The sequence below is a fragment of the Nasonia vitripennis genome, chromosome 5 (genome assembly GCF_009193385.2).
Source record: "Nasonia vitripennis strain AsymCx chromosome 5, Nvit_psr_1.1, whole genome shotgun sequence".
Classification (NCBI taxonomy): Eukaryota; Metazoa; Arthropoda; class Insecta; order Hymenoptera; family Pteromalidae; genus Nasonia; species Nasonia vitripennis.
In genome coordinates this window covers 13903125-13919491 of record NC_045761.1, presented here as the reverse complement: position 1 = coordinate 13919491, position 16367 = coordinate 13903125, and the positions used below count along the sequence as shown (strand labels likewise).

Genomic DNA, 16367 nt, shown 5'->3' with positions numbered 1-16367 from the left:
GCGCACGTGCCGCTTTGCATCTACCCTAGCCCCCCCCCCCCCCCTCGGCTTTTACCGAAATATGCGCTTAGCAGGGTACCGAGCGAAACATCACGTATACACCGGCCAGCAGTGCCAAGAGCAATCGCGGCTGCAGGAGCGGCGCTGCTCATAGCCTTTTGGCGGCGCGCAGGTGATGGTGGTGGTAACACCTGCACGTCGACTTTATACGTTCGTGACTCCATGTCCGAAGTCGCAGTCTCGCGCTTTCTCTGGCTCCGCAGGAGCCGTGTACGCGACTCGCGGGCCACGTGCTTTTCGACGTGCTTTCTTGCGTTACGTGCGGGTGCATAATACAGTACAGTGTGTGAACTTGTTAGGAGCTTTGTGTAAGTGTTATAATGCTGTGATACGGAGATTTTTTTTCATTTTGGTAAGCTCATCTGATCGATCTTTTTTTTTTCGGTGAAATAATTTTATTGAGACTGCTCGGAGCTTTTGCGGTTTTAAAAGTCGAATTATATCACGTAGCGAAACTTTTATGTTCTTTGAGACTCCCTTTTATAATTTACTGCGAGTATGCAAATTTCTTTTTCGATCCGACTGGGAAACACAATAATACGCGGACTAGCGTAATGCAAAATAAAAATACGTTTGTACAATGCAACAGCTGACAAGTGTTAAAAATCTTATGCATTGTATCGCTTTCAAAGCTGCCGCGCGCATTCCAATATTTACATTATGTAATGTTGATCTCCGCCTCGAGATGGAATTAATCTTAAAAACGTACGTTGTTCTGTACGCGTAGCTGTGGACAGTAAGTTGTTACGTTCGTTCGAAAATTTCCGAAAAATCTCCCAGCGATCATCGCGTTATTCCTTGACACTTTAACGACGCTCTCACTTTACAATCCCAACCCGTCAATGGAAATTTCATCCTCTAATCATCCTTTTTTTCTTTCGCCTAATGGCTATCAAATAAGTATTAAGTACGTGTTTGATTAGGGTCTAATGAACAAACGAGCTGTTGACTCGGGTATAGAAAGTCAAACATTTCGGATGACCATTGTGAAAGAGCGTCGCGATACAGACCCGCCGGTTAGGCCGAGCATTTTCGGCAGCTCGACGCGTCAATAGACGACGGTGCCCATCACTTACTCAGGCAAATTTACCTTCGATTATTACACGCTTGCGGAGTGTGTATTTTTCTATTCTGAGTCCAAATGTAGATCTATACGCTTTTTTAACTGTGAGCATTGTTTCTCAAAAGGGCTCAAATCGAGTTTGACGTTTTATTTTGACTAGTACCGCACGTGCAATATAATGTCACGCTATTGGTCATGGCTCGAGAAGAAATTTTCGACAGTCATCGCTTAACGGGTTCGGTAAAAGTAGCATGCTATAACAACAACGAAAGACGACTCCTGTTCTCGAGTCAAGATACGCAAACTAGTCGAGCGCTTTCATTGCGCAATAAACACTGTCCCTTTCATGTATTTTTTTTTCTCAACGTAAATTTTGATCTAATCTCTCTCTTGGTTTACGCTTGTTTTGTGAAATATAAATGCATTCGTATTCCAGAAATATACGCACGCGCCTATCCGTGAAGAAACTGAAATTTGCATCATCCGAATTCCGTTTATCTCGTTACGAAAATAGAAATAAACGAGACGCGTCTCTCGCAAGTCTCATAACTCTGTATCTTGTCACTCTATCATATATCTCGGCAGTCGAGATCGAAACCGATCAAAAGAATCACCGACTTTCCTCCTAAGAGCCTAGAACTCTCGCTCTTACTCCGAAAGATCCGCATCCGGATTTTCCTACCAAACTCGCCATCGTCCGAACATCATCGCCATAATCACCATTTCACGCATAGAGTTGCTATCGATCGGGCCGTTACTCAATACACGAGTCTGGCCCATCCGGGGTAATTACCTGTTTAACCATATTTTCGGCTTGACTTTCGACAGGCAGCCGGGCACACACGGGCGAGATTACGGCAGGAATTTTTACATCACCGCGAGGTATATATCGCGTTCTGGTTTCGTCACACGCATACGCGAGCGCCGAACGAATTTCTCCCACTGGCCGTCAGATCGTCCTGGACTGCGGAAGGTTCGAAAGCCATTCGAACTGCAGCCGACGACGAGCGAGACACAGTGAGCCAGAGCCGGGAACGTCGTCGAAGATGAAACCGTGAGTGGAGTTTGTTGTTTGGAGGAGGTTTTTTATACGCTTTCTTGAGTGTTTGACCGCGAGTGAATAGGTGCGTACAGAGTAGCCGGCGACGAGTTTGTGTGCTTTTGTGAATTGTTTTTGTTGGCGTTTGGGCGTCGGTACTGTCAGGAGGTGAGAGTCGACTTTCTGCGTTTTGCTGGGAAAATAACGAAGCTTTGATGGATGAATGACTGAATTATTGCAGGTTTGAAAATTGTATTAGCGGCTTATTCAAATCAAACTAATCTGGCTAATAATTTTTAGCAATCGCATCTATGTGTTATTTTGAAGTGAGAAAGTAAGCCGTGGACATGATTCACGATTCAAAGGAAAATTAAGGCATTGCTCGCGGGCCACTTTCATTTAATTTCATTGCAGAGGAGTGGCCCCCAATAAAGTATGCCGAAAACCTTTTAAATCCTCTTTCTTACATAACGCGAATTAATTTATGCAACCGCATATTTTGCATGCATAAATAAGAATCTTTGGACATTGAGGTGCATGCGCGAGATTTCGTGAAACGTCAAAATGACCTCACAGTAGACGAGACAGATATTTTAGTGTCTAAAAGTTCTTGCATTAACGCAGTGCAGTCGATATGCGTGCAAATATCCAGAGAATTTTTAAACGCGCATTTTCGCAAGCTATTTGCGCTGTGTCATTGTAGAACGTATACCTGCGCGCCGATCCTCTGCCCCCTATATCTTCCTACATCTCCGTTATCCCCGCTCTCGCAGCCACCTTTATTTCGGGCGCCCCTCTGCAATATTCCGGGATACCTGACCGTAATTTTCCCTACTTTTGCGAAAACCTCACCGGAAATAACTGTTAATCAGGCGCGTCGGTCATCTTTCCCGCTCTTGAACGATCAGTCGAGGCTGAGCCGGACAACGCGTCGCGTCATTCGCAGACGATCTCTTGTGCCAGCACCTAGCAGAGTACGGGATAGCGCTAACGAACGATTCTGCTTCCAGGCAAACTCTCTTCACGCACTGAGTGAAAGAACGCCTTGCGCTCGCTCGAAGACTCTTCAAAACCGAAAATCAGTCACCGAGGACGAAAAGAGGGTAGTAAAGGAGGAAAGAAGCCGGCAGAATGGTGGCGGCGGTGGCGACGGTGGTGGCGGGTGCGCTGAAGGCCGCGACGGTGCTGCTCGGCGTGGGCAAGGTCGTGGCCTTCATCCCCGCGCTGATCGCGGCGATCGCCTACTTCCACTACGACCTCATGGACCCGGAAAATCACCCGCGCGTTCAGCGCGAGCTCAGGCGCGAGTACGACTTTGTGGTGGTCGGGGGTGGCTCGGCCGGCAGCGTCCTGGTCAATAGGTTGACCGAGAACCCGGACTGGTCGGTGCTGCTGCTCGAGGCTGGAGGTCACGAGACCGAGATCACCGACGTGCCCATACTCTCGCTTTATCTGCACAAGAGCAAGCTCGACTGGAAGTACCGGGCGCAGCCGCAGGACTCGGCGTGCCAGGCTATGGTAGACAAGCGCTGCTGCTGGACCAGAGGAAAGGTAAGTCGAAAATGACATGACAATTCGATACTTTTTCAAGTTCAAAAATGTATAATCCTAAACAAAAGAATGATTGCGATAATATATCGAATGCATCGAAATGTATAGAAATGTATATCGCATTCACATGTTCCTCGCGAATCAATCGTATGCATTTATAGTGCGCGACGCGCCTAATACAACAGCTCAATACAACCTTAAAATGTCAGATTTTAAATGAATGTATTTTTTTTATTTTTATATGATTTTTACATTTATGAATTCCTAACCTAAAAAAGTAAAATTGAGAATACGTGACAGGAACGCGCGAAGCGCGTCTAAAGTTATAGCTATCACGGAGAATAGTTCGCAGGCTTCGTGGCGCTGTCGACCACCAAGGTCCAAGGATCCACCAAGGTTTTTCTAATGTATTTTAACCCCCTGAAACCGAATCTGCAAAGTGTTTTGCACTAAAGCGGTGCATTAATTAGTTATAAACAATTATCCGGAATTTTTTTTAAAATGTTCACTTTTCCGGTTAAAAAATTTTGTTTTCAATTCTTTGTACAAATTTAAGAGGAAAATGTTCTGATATATTTTTTCGTAAAATGCATTGCTTTTCATTGAAAAATCATTGAAGTTTCCGAAATTTAGGTCGAAAACGTTGAAATTGCAATAATTTTATTCTGTGGTTTTTTTCAATTTGCAAGTAAACTAATAGACTTAGGGCGCTGACTCTTTTGTGTAGCAGTGATAAAAAATTCTATGCCCTGAAATTTTCAACGAATTCATCTGTCGCGTCGGTGTCCACTCGAGTCGAAATTAATTGCTGAATGAGAAGAAAAAGCAGTTTGTCTCTATAATCCCCTAAAAGCATCGCGCAGCGCTCTAATTGCCAATTAGGCGAGGCTCGAGCCTCTCGATTCGGCGCACTTCTCCCTCAAGTATGAAAATCAACGCACCGTATTCCTGCCAGCCCTCCAATGTTACCCTACTGTATGGCCGCGTCAATTATTCAGGAAGTAATCGCAGCGAGAAAATAAGGGTCGTCGCGTCGAAGGGATGAATTCGTTCACATGCGGAAATAGGTATACGAAATCACTTAAAAAGTCGATTCGACGTTAGAAATTTTCGTCAAACTTACAACAGCAAGCGCTCCTCCTGCGCACCTCTCGACAAACGACTGCGGAAATAACACGACGATCGCCTCCAACCCTCGGCATTATCTCCGGGATAACAATAGCGGCCCCTAGACAATGGCTGCACACACTCGCGAGCTTTTTCGCCTTTGAGCGAGCGACGAGCTCCAACAAACCGTCGCGTCGGTTCGGCTGCTTGGGCTGCAGAAAGTGAAAAGATGCAAATCTACGAGCCCAGGCCAATTGAGTCATTTCGTCTCGTCGCTCTGTTTTGACAGCCAAGAGCGGCCTTTCCTGTGACTGACCACCGACATACGCTATCTGAATAATGTATATAGTGTACACAAGAGGCTAGACCAGGTTAGACGTACGCGACAGCGGCCGCGGAGTCTTAAAAGAGCGAGAGTCCTGAAAATGCTTTGCGCACCGCCTCTTAGCGCCGCTTAACGATCCATGATTATACCCGAGAAATTAATGACAGTCTTTATTCGTTTTCCTCCCGCGGACGTCGGCCTTTTGTAGTTGCGAGGAACTTCCGCTTTGTCGCGGCGTATACGCACGTTATATGCACGTTTCTTAGCACGTTTCTTAGCACGTTTCTTAGCACCTATATTCGCTCTCGTGCGTGATTTTTCTCCCCGAAGATATAAATTTCACCGTTTGCAGCGATTGCCGCTGCTGCTCATACGTGCTCATGCCTTTATCGGAGCGAATAATTGGGCTTGAAGTCTGTGTTTAAGCTTTAAGTACTTGGAAACTAACAAGTTCGTCAATTATTGCAAGTAGGTACGCGGGATTCCGAGTCATTTGTTACAAAGATACCGAACTAACATTCTAATTTGCAAAGGAAAAGAGATTAGATCCCTAATATTATGCAGAACGCAGTTTAAACTATATAACGGGAAGAGTCAACATCAGAAACATTAGTAATCTAAAAATCTTTTAAACTCACTGCCACAGATCGATCACGCCTACATACTTAACGGACCTTTTATTGCATGTTTGATTTTTCTCCAATTCCAGCGCAAATATCACAGTCCCCGTATTATATCCATACTCAACAATAAAGCAAATACTTTACAAGTCCTTGCGCAATCATGCAGACGTGGAGTAGAATTAGGAAGGAAAGCAAAGGCTGTCCGGGGAGTTACGAATGATAGAACGATTGTTGACTGTGCCGGGCGAGTTAACGCCCGAGTCTGCAGGCATTATTAATGAAGCCGGCCGTCGTGACCGATGAAAAACCGCGGAGGAGAATGCATGCAGCGCGAATGTCCGATTCGAGCTTATGTAAGCCGATTGCTGCGATGCGGACAAAAAAATCGGTAATTGAGACACGCCTCGCTTCTGTGCGCGGCGATGGCTCGGCCGACTCGCGGTTGGATTTTTTGGATCTTCGATCCAAGTGGTCCGTTTACGTGAGAGTAGGGTTTGCGTTCCTGTTACTGTTTCGGCATAAAAGTGAAAATAAGCATCAACTCGAAAATAAACAAACTCAAAACTCCCTTTTCCTCGTTCTTAAATAAGACTCGACTAAGAAAAAACAAAATAATGCGGAAACTTTCCTCCCGAAAAAAGGGGCGTCTCGAAAGCTCAAAGAGAACGGCACCGCTCGCGTCAAACTCGAGCGGAGCCAAGGTAACTTCGTTAAAAAATCGTATAATAGAACCAGCCGTATACTCTCCAACGCGTACAAACGACGTAATTGTAATCGTGGGCTCAGCGAGGCATGCATGTATACGCGTGGGTATATAGCGTGCATTCGTATATCGCGCGGTTGCGGCGAGTGTCAAGTGCGCATTGGCCGCTCGCGAAACCGGGTCAGAGTGAAAGTAAAATTTCGTTCTCCGTCTCTATATTCGGGGCTTTTTGTGTTCGCGCTTCAACGCCACTGAGATCTTCGCTTTGATTGTTTCGCTTCTCTCGAATCTCTAAATTATCGATCATATGAAGTCCACTTAATTCCTGAAAACGATTACGTATACGCAAAACTTAGATGACATGGCGAACCCAAAACCATCTATCACTACTATTTTTCCATCCGGACTTCCGCGAAGCTCACGCCGTTTCAATCTCTAAAAACACATCCAAGCTCGGGAATAGCCCGAGACGGAACACTGCCGTCTCCCCGTAATGACTCGTCTCAAATGAATCAGATCGCCGGTCGCGCGGTTCTCTCGGAGTAATCGCGTATATATATATAGCAGTGTAGAAAGTCCCTTGCGCGCACACTATACTCATACACACACGATTACGGAGCTAACCGTCGGGTCACGCACTAAACGCGGGAAACGTGATTTTGTGAAATCGAGGAAAAGTCATAGCGATTGTGTCGGTCCGAAGTTATGACATCGATCCGATTCGGGAGCGAACCTTAACGGTAGATTTTTTTGTTCGATCTGCCGCAATATGTTATTTGGGTGCATCGATTGTACATAATTGCTTCGATGGCGATTGGATGAGAAAGTGGCTGAGAAAGTCTTCTTGTTGCTCGGATATATAGGTAATGCTTTGGAAGTGGGACTGACGATCGATTTTGAGAGGGATTGTGATTTTAAAGGTGCCTGCGATGAGAAACGATTGGTTGTGATAACTTCTTTGACTATACAATGAGTACAAAGATAAATTTGCTTTAATGAATGATTTTCTCCTCTTCTCTCTAGGTAATCGGTGGCTCGAGCGTCTTGAATACGATGCTTTACATTCGAGGAAATCGACGCGACTTTGATCAATGGGAGAGCTTCGGAAATCCCGGCTGGGGATATGACGACATACTTCATTACTTCAAAAAGTCCGAGGATCAAAGAAATCCCTACTTGGCTCGGGATCAGAAGTATCACGGAACTGGTAAGTCTGGATTTTGATTCCATGCATCGCGTCGATAAAAGTTTTAATTAAACTTTCAATCAAGAACTTTTATTACAAGTCTTATTACTTGATTGGTTGTTTTATCTAATACCAGCGCTTTCCTCATTCAATATAAATTCTTCACGTAAATACAGCTATCTTCACTGTCGAATATTCAAGTCACGAGTCTTATCTAATACTCCAACCGAAGATTCAAAATAACATCTTCATAACAGCACTATACACTCTGTATTAAGCTGCGCGAGCAAACGAACTCCGAAGAGAGAGGAGCCCGATCGTAGAAAACGATCGATTTACAAGCAGCTCTCATGCGATCTCGATGATATATCCCGCCGGTATACAACGCGACCTGTATCTCGGCACTAGTATCACTTCATTATCATACCCTAGGAAGCTCTGCTTCGGAATCTATTGCGTAAGCTCTCTTAGGCGCACGTGTTGAGTCGAAGTGATGTGCGAATAGATGTGGAGGGATTCCGTAATCTACGACCGCGCGGTGCAAAAATTGTTGGTATATAAAGTCGAAGAAATTTAATGAAGTGAGAGATTTACGAGAGCTTACGACGCTTCGTATAAACGTTGAAAATTAAAGTTATTTTCTGACTTTGAGATTTGCTCTCACGATAATAATTCTACTAGTATAGTTTAATCTCTAAGAAAAAGTAGTCGTTGCTCAAAGGTTTATCAACTATCATAAAAAATGCAATCTATTGTGTGTATAGTAATCGAATTGCGCAAATGTATCAAAGCGTAAAAGCGTGGAAAGTTTAGAATGATTGCTGTTTTCAGTTACCTAATATAGTAGCTCCTTCAATAAGATTCTCATGTCGTGAAGCTTCAAGCGTCATTAGGTGTCGAATTATTGCCTTATATTGTTTTGGCAAGTCCACGTAAGAGTGATTACTGCTAGAGTGGAGAAATGGGAAAGTTCGAAGAGCGTTTATAACTATTAAATAAATTCAAGAGTTAGAATATTCGCTAAAAGCCTTTTCCATAGAACTTGCAAAACTAACCAGATATACGAAACTGTAAGGGGAGTTTCACTGCAATCTAATCCTATTTTAACCTCGAATTTAATTCACGAATTAATTGAAAACTGCAGAATGCGCGCAACTTTTTATCTCGCTTCAAATAAAGCTGAATTGCTCAAGTTTCATATATTCGCGAGAAAAACTAAACTCTCAACCTATAATGAAACTAATTACTAAACAAACTCGGAAAACCCCAACACAATATCCAGTTCTAATAAAAAAAATCCCTCGTCGTCGACCCAGATACCAGTTCCCCTCGTTAATTAACGCGGCTTAGACCCGCTCGTAAAAAAGCTATACATCCGCGGCGATTAAAAAAACTCGCGTACCCTCCGAAAACCCGTTCGAGTCAAATCGCATATCTCGTGCGCGTGAAGCTTAATAAAACCGCGAATCGAACCATACCATTTTTCAGTCCCTTGACCGGTGAAAAGCGCGTCGGAGCGAATTCGCGTGTACGTATCAAGCGATGTCCAATTTCCCCTTTATGAAATTGATACTTTCAAGCCGCGGCAAAAATTCATGGTTGCTCAGATTTTGTAAGCGCGCCGCTCGGAACACATCATTGACGCAATTACTCGGCCGGCAGCCAGTCACGCGCACGCGAGCCCGGGAAACGCGTGTAGCTCGTGTTCGCGCTCTCCGCTCACTGGGTCAAATTATGTCACGGGGAAAAAATCGGATGCCGATCGACCGGTTCTCCGGCTGACCGCTGCTTCTATGTGCGCGTGCGTATATTTTTGTGTGCGGACACGACTGCATATGCGCGTGCTAGGAGCGGCGGCACGGCTCTCTATCTGGCGGATTAATGTCGAACGCAGAGATGCACTCGAGGTCACGCTTGCTCTTGTATGGCTTCGTTATAACAGCTGTGAAATCGCCGACTCGGCGTTTCGAGCTTATCGATAGGTTGCCGCTATTTCCCGATGGTGAAAATCTGTCTTTGACATTATATTTTCTCGTCAACTCATGCAAATGAGTTTTTTTACGAATATATATATATATATATATATATATATATATATATATATATATATATATATATATATATTTTGTTTTAGCAGGGCAATTATTACTACGATACTGCAATGATTGTTTTGCAAGAAAGACATTTTTGAATAATTGCGAAATCGCATCTTTCATATGGAGCGGTGAATTTCGTACAATATTTAGATTTTGAGATATAGTATCAAGCATGATTGCATGTTTTATATCAGCGGCGCGTTGCGTGTACCATAGCTGCATTATAGATGTATATTCGAAAGTGCGAGTGCAGACGTTCATTTTGCCATACCATAAATTGGCTTGACATATAATAACTGTTTTCACGAATGGAATCGATCTAATCATTCAAATTTTTTCAGGCGGATACCTAACAATCCAGGACGCCCCCTATAACACACCCTTAGGTGTCGCCTTCCTGCAAGCCGGTGAGGAGATGGGCTACGAAATTTTGGACATAAACGGAGCTCAGCAGACGGGCTTCGCTTTGTTCCAGTATACGATGCGTCGAGCGACGCGTTGCAGTACTGCTAAAGCCTTCGTTCGGCCAATCAGCCTTCGGCCCAACTTCCACCTGTCGCTCTGGAGCCACGCGACCCGAGTCCTTATCGATCCGGCAACCAAGCGCGCTTACGGCGTCGAATTCATACGCGACGGCGTAAAACAGGTCGTCTACGCGCGCAAGGAGGTCATCCTTGCAGCTGGAGCTATCAACTCACCCCAGCTGCTAATGTTATCCGGTGTCGGACCAGCTCAGCACCTCAGCGAGGTTGGCATCCCTGTTATACAGGATTCCCCTGGAGTTGGACAGAATTTGCAGGATCACATCGCCGTCGGTGGTCTAGCTTTTCTCATTGACCATCCCATTAGCATCATTTTCAACCGACTGGTTAACATCAATTCTGCGCTCAGGTAAGAGTTCCGATTCTCGCATTTCTCTTGTGCGAGCAGTGTGTCAAGGCGGTTATTCGAGATTCGCGTGTGTGGAAAGGATGATTCAACGACTTACCAAGCTTCTTTCTTCATTAATTTCTGAATGCTTTGTGAGAAGATGAGCGTCTTACCTGTAACAAAAGAAAAAAAGAAAGTTTTTATTTGTAGAAGATTTATAATGTATATTTAAAATTAGCAGCTGGAAGATAGGCTAAATTTTAATTCAACTAATAAAGAATCGTTTAATCTTTTAGGTATGCCATAACGGAGGATGGCCCGTTAACCTCGAGCGTGGGTCTGGAAGCTGTGGGCTTCATCTCCACCAAATACGCCAATCAGACTGATGACTGGCCTGACATCGAGTTTATGATGACCAGTTCCTCCACCAACTCAGACGGTGGTACGCAAGTGAAAAACGCTCACGGTCTCACCGACGAATTCTACAACGAGGTCTTCGGCCAGATCAACAGCCGAGACGTCTTCGGTGTCTTCCCCATGATACTTCGTCCCAAATCTCGTGGCTTTATCAAGCTTCGTTCTAAAAATCCTCTGGAGTACCCGCTCATGTACCACAACTATCTGACTGATCCGCATGACGTAGACGTGCTGCGCGAGGGTGTCAAGGCAGCCATCGCATTTGGCCAGACTTCAACGATGCGCAAGTTCGGCGCTCGGTTCCACAGCAAGCCACTGCCTAACTGCAAGCACTTGCCGCACTTCACAGACGAGTACTGGAACTGTGCGATAAGGCAGTACACCATGACCATCTACCACATGAGCTGCACTGCCAAGATGGGACCACCGAGTGACCCCATGGCTGTCGTTGACCCACAGCTCAGGGTCTACGGTGTAAAGGGACTAAGGGTCATCGACGCCTCCATCATGCCCACCATCACCAGCGGTAACATTAACGCGCCAGTCATCATGATCGCCGAGAAGGGAGCCGACATGATCAAGGAACAGTGGATGAAGAGAAAGAGGAGGACGTACAGGAACGCTACCACTGCAGGTGTGGCGTGATTTACTCTGCCGTGTGTTAAAGTTTCACAAGATAGGCGAATGCGTTGAAAGTGGAACAAAAACTGGATCTACGATTCGTAACGAGTGCGCGTCTACGGTTTCGTGGAGTTAACCAAAAAGTGGAATCAATGCAACTTTAGTGTTGGTTGTGCAAACGTTTTAGTGTTCGTGGACATAGCGTTTAATTTTCAATGCGGAATGATCCTTTGGTCAGTGTAATGAATCAGATATTTGAAATAAGGCTTCGATACTAAGTTCAAGTAAACTTACATAGCTGTACTAAATTGACTTTTAACGAGCAAAGTTTACTAACCACAAATCTTTGCAAAAGCAGGTCAGGAGTCAATTTCATTTTGTGAATCAAAAGGGCGTCAGTAGCTTCGAAGGCAAAGATAAATTTAAGCTAGATTCCATCGACCGCAGCTGAAATATGTGCGCGTACTGCAGCGATGCAATCGAGCAGCGAAATCAGTATGTGGATGGCAATAATTTCAGCCGCATTATCAGCGGAATCTTGAGTCAGTGTGAGAGCTATTCGACTTTCAGTTTGGCTAAGCAATATTGTCCTTCTACTTGTGCACCGGCCTCTCAAGACCAACGGGATCTACCTTTCATTTTTCTCTGCAAATATATACTCGCTAAAGTATTACATAAATAAGTTTATCAGCAAGAGGCACTGCGAGTGAGTATTTTGTAGAATTTAGACAAGTCGTTTGGTGCGTCTCTATTTACCTCAGATTGTAAAATAACTTTGTACATTTCGTTATATGAGCAACGCATTTCCGTTAAGTGCCATTTGTGAAGGTGTTGATAGTTGATTTTAGATGTAACTGTAAGGTCTTTTTAAGGATTGTGAATAAGTAGCGGTGTAAGAACTATGTTTTTATGTTACTGTTCATGTTTACTGTTAATGCAAGACTAAATCAAAGTTAAATTATGCATAGTGTGCTAAACTAAATATTATATTTTTATACGTAATGAAAGTCAAGTCACAACGATAAATAAATCACCTCGTATTCGTCTGTGATACGATTTATGAAAAATTTTGAGAACTAGTATGTTAAATTGAAAACTATATAACGTTTGTAAATCAAATTCTACTAATTAGGCTTAACAATATTGTATTTTGGTAGGCTTCAATAGATCTACAAAATCTAAATTTTCTCGTGTTTTTTTTACAAATGAAGCAATAAAATCAATTCAAAAATATCCTATTTTGTTTATTCCCCTTATGACAATGTCTCGATCAAAGCTAAATATCACATGTCCTGCAAACCAATCTTAGTTTCATACACATCATCGAGAAAATAAAATTAAAACTATTTCCAGCTATTCCGAGATTCAGCTGAAAAAGCGATTGCATAAAATGTCTTATAATTTTATCGTCATAAAACGAAATTAGCCAATCAGTCTGATGAATTTGCATTTCATCTAGTTGATCGATCGCAAAATCCGATATCAAGATCTAATACATCTGGCCGACTGCCCTTGATTCGTAATCCTCACCAGCATCGACGCCGCGGCTTCTATTCGCGCGTGTTTATACAAAACCAACTCTCGACGGACACCGTAGAACACGGGTCCACCTCGTCGGATGAAAGTCAATTTCACCTGTCACCGCCGCCGCCACCGCTGGTTGCGCAACTCTGACGTCACCCACGGGCAAAACACACCAACGAGAGATACGCATATGGACTATACTGCGCGTGCATGTGGCGGTGCGAAATGCCGGGATAAAGATTTTCTGCGCGCGAGACGATAAACGCTGGCTTTGCCAAGTGCTTTGGCAATTGCGACCCTCGCGTTGTGCGCGCGCGCGCGCGCGCGTGTGTGTGTGTGTGTGTGTTTGTGGCCACGTGCGATGACTGGTATTTCTTTTTGTTGTTTTTGCCTTTTACAGTTTTATTCCGTGAAATGGCGGAGGGGGATTTATGGGTGCGCGGGCCCGTGCGAAAAGTGAAAACGTGACTGCGCGTTAGCTGTGCGGTTGGATGTGATGGATTAGTGATAAATGCTTTCGTCTCTGACGGCTAGACAATCATACACGTTTACGATATAGAAATGCTGAACTAACATCTTACGACAAAAATTGTTGACGATGATTAAGAGACGTTGATGCTGTGACAATAAAAGCTTATGAAACGAAAGTTTTATTATTCGCGGGGACGAGAAATTGAAAATTGGCAAATGTCAACCACCATAGGAGTCGTAAATATTTCATGTCGTGACTAACGACTACATTAGCATATGTCAAAATACTAACAAAGAAAAAATGAATATAATGTCTCGCAATCTTACTGACCAGTATGAAAATGGGAATGCGACAATAGGCGATTGGGACAGCGGATTTTGTCGCTCATATATATAAGCGGATTCTACATAACGAATTTATGAAGTACAGGAGTATTAGAATTCAGCCGTGTGAATCGAAATCGGTAGGTTGAATAGGGAGTCCATTAAAATCGGTTATGTAAATGATAAACCATCTGATGTCGGACACATTTTTATGATCACAATTAATTCAAGACTTATTTTTGAAACGTTTCTATAATCGATTTGGTGACGCGTGAAACTCGCGAACAAGTATCGGTGATGGGAACGAATATTTTCTCGTCGTGTAATAGATGATCGTACAATATTCTCATTCACCGGGCATTACAAACTCGAAACGTGAAGATGTAACACGTTATATAGATTATATCATATACAATATAACAGACTTCTATAAACTCCGCGACGAATTTTTTCATTGTCCAGAATAATTTCACTCACTTGCATAACTATAAAAACCAAACAAAACGCTTCCCACAGCGGCGCGTCGATTAATCAGTCGAGCATTGAAATTACTGCGCCGTGACAGATATTCCACGCGCAAATTCTCTTGAACGAAACCTTATTTTTAACATTAGAGACCGTCCTCGAACAAAATTAAGCTTTTGACCGACAAAAGCGTGAGACGCGGAACTAAATTGTCCGATCGAGAGTACTTGCGCGTGTGCGTTAAGTTGAGTGACGAGAAGACACGGAGAGAAAAGTTCCACACCTTGCGCAAGTCCGCTTGTCTTTCTCTTTCTTCGTCGAGGTCAGCGTTCGGATTCGCACATCCTGCAAGTCGCGATAGCCGAGTTTAAAACTATGCAGCCTCGTGTGTTGCGCTAAGATCTACATGCTGAATCATGTCGAGTGGATTGTTACTTTGCTTATCGAGTGGATATCCGACTTTTCCAGTGAAGATAATCGTATACGCGCTTCGATTTTGAAGTAAAAGATTGTTCGGAAGATTTATTTCCTTGGATTGATTTTGTCTGCGCTTCACTGAAAGTAACAGCTGACGGCTATTTTAAGAAAGTCACTTTACACTTAATTAGCTTTTACAGTCGGCAGCCTGCATTGCACACAAGCATTACCGTTCTGAACGAGGCACGCGGATTATTATCGGTTAGCGCGCCGAGGAGTCGTTAACTTTCATTGCGCGAGTACCCGGTGCATCGGCGAGTTACGAATAAAAGGTGAGAAATCTTTTGGAACGAATCAGATGTAAAAGCGTGTTTGACCGTCTGATTGAGGCCTGACTCCCCTCAAGGAGCTTAATGTGTAAAAAAAAACTGAAATATGGACAAACATGATGAGTTTCAAATCGACAAGAAAATGCATAGCTACAGTTACTTATTACCCACGAGTGTAAAGAAGTGTTCACGAAGGTTAGCATGATGAATGTTTGAAGTAACTTACGAGAATTTGAATTATCTCGCTATTCCCGCATAATAAATTCTAGAAGAAAGTAGTACTTACATGACTGCAATATCATATTGCAAATTGAAAGTTAGAATCATGAAAATATAATTTTTGTATGAATTACGATGCTGCTGTATTTGAAGTGTTTGTTGAAAAGAATTTCGGATCAGAAAAAAAGCGAAAAAAAAGTAAACAGCAAGCACGTTTGAATTATTTTCTATAGAGGCGCGATCTGAAAGTGAAATCGTGAACTTCGAGTGAAAAGTAAGCAGGTAAATGTTTCGTCGATAAAGTTATAAAAAAATGCGTGAAAAAATATTTGAATGGCGTGACTAAAAACTGTATTAGATTTTAATTACTCTATCACTGTTACATTTGCGCACTTTTAAATAAATTTGCAAATAGGTATATCTGAAAAGCATGAGGCGAAGAATGTGCGAAGAACTTATTGAGAAGCGCGATCTGGAAGTGAAATCGTGAATCATTTAGCTGAAGTGAATGTGAGATCGGTAACGCCTGGAGTAAATACTCGAAAGGTAATGCACCGACGTGACAGCTTAAATATTATAGTACAATTTTTAAATTGATAAAAAATTTCTTTTTGACTATATAATTATTGCAAGTGTTGAGTATATTTTCATATAATTAAACAAATCCGTGTAACTTAAAGAAAAATCATGAACGCGCAGTAAGCGAGTCAAATGCACGCATACGTATAAGTTTATACAAGCTAAGAATTCAAATGGTATTATGATATTTTCATTTAAGAATAAGCCTTCCATTTATCATGCCTATAACGCATTAATTTCGCATGTTTTCAAACAACGGCATAAAACGATGCTGCTCAAACAACTATTTTAATTGGGATGGCGCAGTCCCAAACATAATCGCTAACGACTATTCAAACGAAAAGACCATCAGAGGTGTCACAACACACAAGCAGTAAC

At 43.2% G+C, this 16367-nt stretch overlaps 2 protein-coding genes across 2 annotated transcripts in view; one reads left to right on the top strand and one right to left on the bottom strand.

The window, feature by feature from the left end:
* Nucleotides 1-16367, bottom strand: part of LOC103316081 (flotillin-2) — a 125994-nt gene that overhangs the window by 55827 nt on the left and 53800 nt on the right. The window lies entirely within an intron of this gene.
* Nucleotides 91-12894, top strand: LOC100117991 (glucose dehydrogenase [FAD, quinone]). The gene is made up of 6 exons (XM_001602035.5): nt 91-368; nt 1952-2177; nt 3173-3713; nt 7495-7678; nt 10095-10644; nt 10920-12894. The coding sequence occupies exons 3-6, from the start codon at nt 3294-3296 to the stop codon at nt 11683-11685; spliced, it is 1920 nt and encodes a 639-aa protein (XP_001602085.1). The 5' UTR covers nt 91-368; nt 1952-2177; nt 3173-3293; the 3' UTR covers nt 11686-12894.

Bases quoted from the DNA above. Each gene is read 5' to 3' on its own strand.
- LOC100117991 (XM_001602035.5), top strand. From the start codon at position 3,294: ATGGTGGCGGCGGTGGCGACGGTGGTGGCGGGTGCGCTGAAGGCCGCG. The intron at 3,714-7,494 runs GTAAGTCGAAAA...TCTTCTCTCTAG, and splicing joins GCTGCTGGACCAGAGGAAAG to GTAATCGGTGGCTCGAGCGT. The intron at 7,679-10,094 runs GTAAGTCTGGAT...AAATTTTTTCAG, and splicing joins TCAGAAGTATCACGGAACTG to GCGGATACCTAACAATCCAG.